The sequence below is a fragment of the Branchiostoma floridae genome, chromosome 17 (assembly GCF_000003815.2).
Source record: "Branchiostoma floridae strain S238N-H82 chromosome 17, Bfl_VNyyK, whole genome shotgun sequence".
Lineage (NCBI taxonomy): Eukaryota > Metazoa > Chordata > Leptocardii > Amphioxiformes > Branchiostomatidae > Branchiostoma > Branchiostoma floridae.
Genome location: NC_049995.1, coordinates 424,117 through 426,931, shown reverse-complemented (window position 1 = coordinate 426,931; position 2,815 = coordinate 424,117). Strand labels below are relative to the sequence as shown.

At 46.8% G+C, this 2,815-nt stretch overlaps 1 protein-coding gene across 1 annotated transcript in view; it reads right to left on the bottom strand.

Annotated features, from left to right (window-relative positions):
- The window catches only part of LOC118404948, a 22,410-nt gene that overhangs the window by 1,238 nt on the left and 18,357 nt on the right, over positions 1-2,815 (bottom strand). Inside the window, exon 8 of the mRNA XM_035804353.1 lies at positions 627-739. Within this exon, the coding sequence (XP_035660246.1) occupies positions 627-739 (113 nt within the window). The remainder of the gene's footprint in view (positions 1-626; positions 740-2,815) is intronic.

The following is a 2,815-nucleotide window of genomic DNA, read 5'->3' as shown; positions in this document are numbered from 1 at the left end:
ATATGTACTAGTCATATGCCGTAGGTAGTGGTTTTAATATTTCAGATTACTTGGTCATAAACATAAAAGGGCTCGTTAGTCAGGTCAAAATATCCTAATTAACCTGTAATTGCTAAACAAGTAAAACAAGTCATTTGGCTGTGTGTTCAAAGCGCGCCCGTACCGTTTTTAAGGCACTGTTCTGTTACATATCCAGATAATCTCATCAGGCAAGGCCCAGCATGCTTTATGGGGCCTTGGACGAATCACTCTCAGTCAAATCACATGACCTATTTTTGTATCACTACACCAGTCACATGTTCAGAGCTAGAAGTTTGTAGATTAATTCCTAGTCCGCTCATCCAGTGTTTCCTAGTCGTCCATCGTAGTCAACAGAGCACTACAAGGACTTTGTTTACACAATGGCCTAAAATATTAAATTTCTCACACGGTCATTTCAAAAGTCATGTTTGCAAAAAATACCACAGCTAAACCAATGCAGGAGCAAGAAGAGGGGATTCAAGGACAAAGGCGTAAAAACTCACAGGCTTGTGGTGTATGGGTTATACTTTAAATATAAGTGATAACTAACTAAACTTAGTTTTAATTGATAAAATTTAGTTTATCAAACTTGCAGCTAAACTTACTTCTTCTTCTTTACACATTTCCGCTGAATGACTGTTTTCCTCCTGGATACACTGCTGTACTCTCCACGACCATCGAAGCCCACCCCGATGTAGTTACATCCCTCCATCAAGTTCTGGAAAACAATAAGTTAATGTTGGTCATACCTTCTTACATCTAGTAAACGTGTTAACAGTCGTAACTTGATGAGGTTTCAGTAATGGTCAGATGTTCCAGCTACCCCCTACTCCGTTTTTTCCGTGACAATAAGCAAGAGTTAAAAGCAGGTTTTGGCCACACCGACATTGGAAAGGTAACATGATACGTGTTATTTATAGAATTAAATGTAAGAATGTTTACTGTAACAAACACAGGAGAGAGTAGGGATCCCATAAGAATATTAAAGGTGCTAAAACACAGCCAGGGACACTCTTTCAATCTGAATATCCACAGATGTATTTGGACTTTAGCCAAACTATAGGAGCTAACTCATTAACATCCACATCAAAAAGCTTTGCCTAGAATATGTCAACACCTTATATTATAATGAGTTGTACTTAATTCTAACCCTGTTCAGACGAGGGGGGGGCTTTTGACGCCAGCGCCAATTTAATGTCTTGGCCGTTTTCTGCATAAGATACCCCCAAATGACCCCGCGAGGGGCAAAAGTAGGGGGGGGGGGGGGGCTGAGGCTCCCGGGTTAGGGCGGGCAGGCCGCCTGCCTGGCACGGAAGTGCTCAACGTTGGGAGCACTTACAACCGTGCCAGGCAGGGCATTCCACTCGGGAATTGTGCGTGGGAAAAAAGAATGTTTGTAGATATCGGTGCGTGCAAATATGTGTTGATATTTGAAGTCGTGACTACCCCGGGTGCGCCCTTGGGCAGGCTTCATAATATTGCTGGCGTCTATGTTAATATTATTGTTGACTACTTTATAGAAAAAGGTGAGGCGGGCGTTCCTCCTCCTTTCGGAGAGAGGGCGCCACTGCAGGTCTGCATTTGTGTCACGCTGCTAGTCTGCCGGTAGTCATTTAGGGTCACTCGGGCTGCCCTGCGCTGGACGGCCTCCACCGCCTGTATCCCTTTGTTGGTGTACGGGTCCCAGACGACGGCACTATATTCCAAGTGAGGCCGTACCAGCGCTTTGTAACAAGTGGCCTTGACCCTAGATGGACAATGGGTCAAGTTGCACCGAATGACTCCTAGGACCTTACCAGCTTTGCTAGTGGCGTGGTTGATATGGGTGTCCCACCGCAAATCGTCGGACAGTTGTACTCCAAGATAGGGGTGGGACTTAACACCGGTAAGGGCTTCTCCACAGAGGGAGTACTGAGTTATGATGGGGTGCTTTTTACGGGTGATATGGAGGATGTGACATTTCGAGGGGTTGAACGACATGAGCCAACGATTTTGCCATTCTGTTAGCGCATCGAGGTCAGACTGCAGCCCTTGTGCGTCAGAAGGCTTGCTGATAGTTCGATAAATCAAGCAATCGTCAGCAAACAGTCGAACATGTGAGTCTACGGAATCGGGCAGGTCATTAATGTAGAGCAGGAATAGCAGAGGGCCTAACACAGTACCCTGCGGAACTCCAGAGGTGACCTTAACAGCTTTAGATGTTCCACCGTCAAAGACAACCCTCTGGGTTCTCTCCGTAAGGAAGGCCCTAAGCCAAGACTGAAGGAGGCCAGAAATACCATAGTGCTCGAGCTTGCTCAGCAGACGTTCGTGTGGCACAGTATCGAATGCTTTGCTAAAGTCAAGCACCGCGGCATCGACCTGTTTGTTCTGGTCCATGTTCTTGGCCAGGTCTTGGAGGGTAAGCACCAGCTGGCTCTCGCAGGACAGACCCTTCCTGAAGCCGTGTTGCGCAGGGGACAGAATGCCATGAGCGTCTAGATGTTTCATCATGTGGCTGTGCACGATGTGTTCGAGCACTTTACCACAGACCGATGTCAGAGACACCGGCCTATAGTTTGATGGCAAGGTTCTGTCCCCCTTTTTGAAGATTGGAGCGATGTTAGCTGTTCTCCAATTTTCAGGAACATCTCCCGTGGATATTGACTGGGAGAATATGACCTGTAATATTGGCGCAATTTGTTCGGCTACGGTCTTCAGGAGGCGAGGTGGTAATCCGTCTGGTCCTGTGGCCTTGCTGGGGTTAAGACAGGAGAGCTGTTTGGCTACCCCCTCCACTGTGATGTTAAGGGAG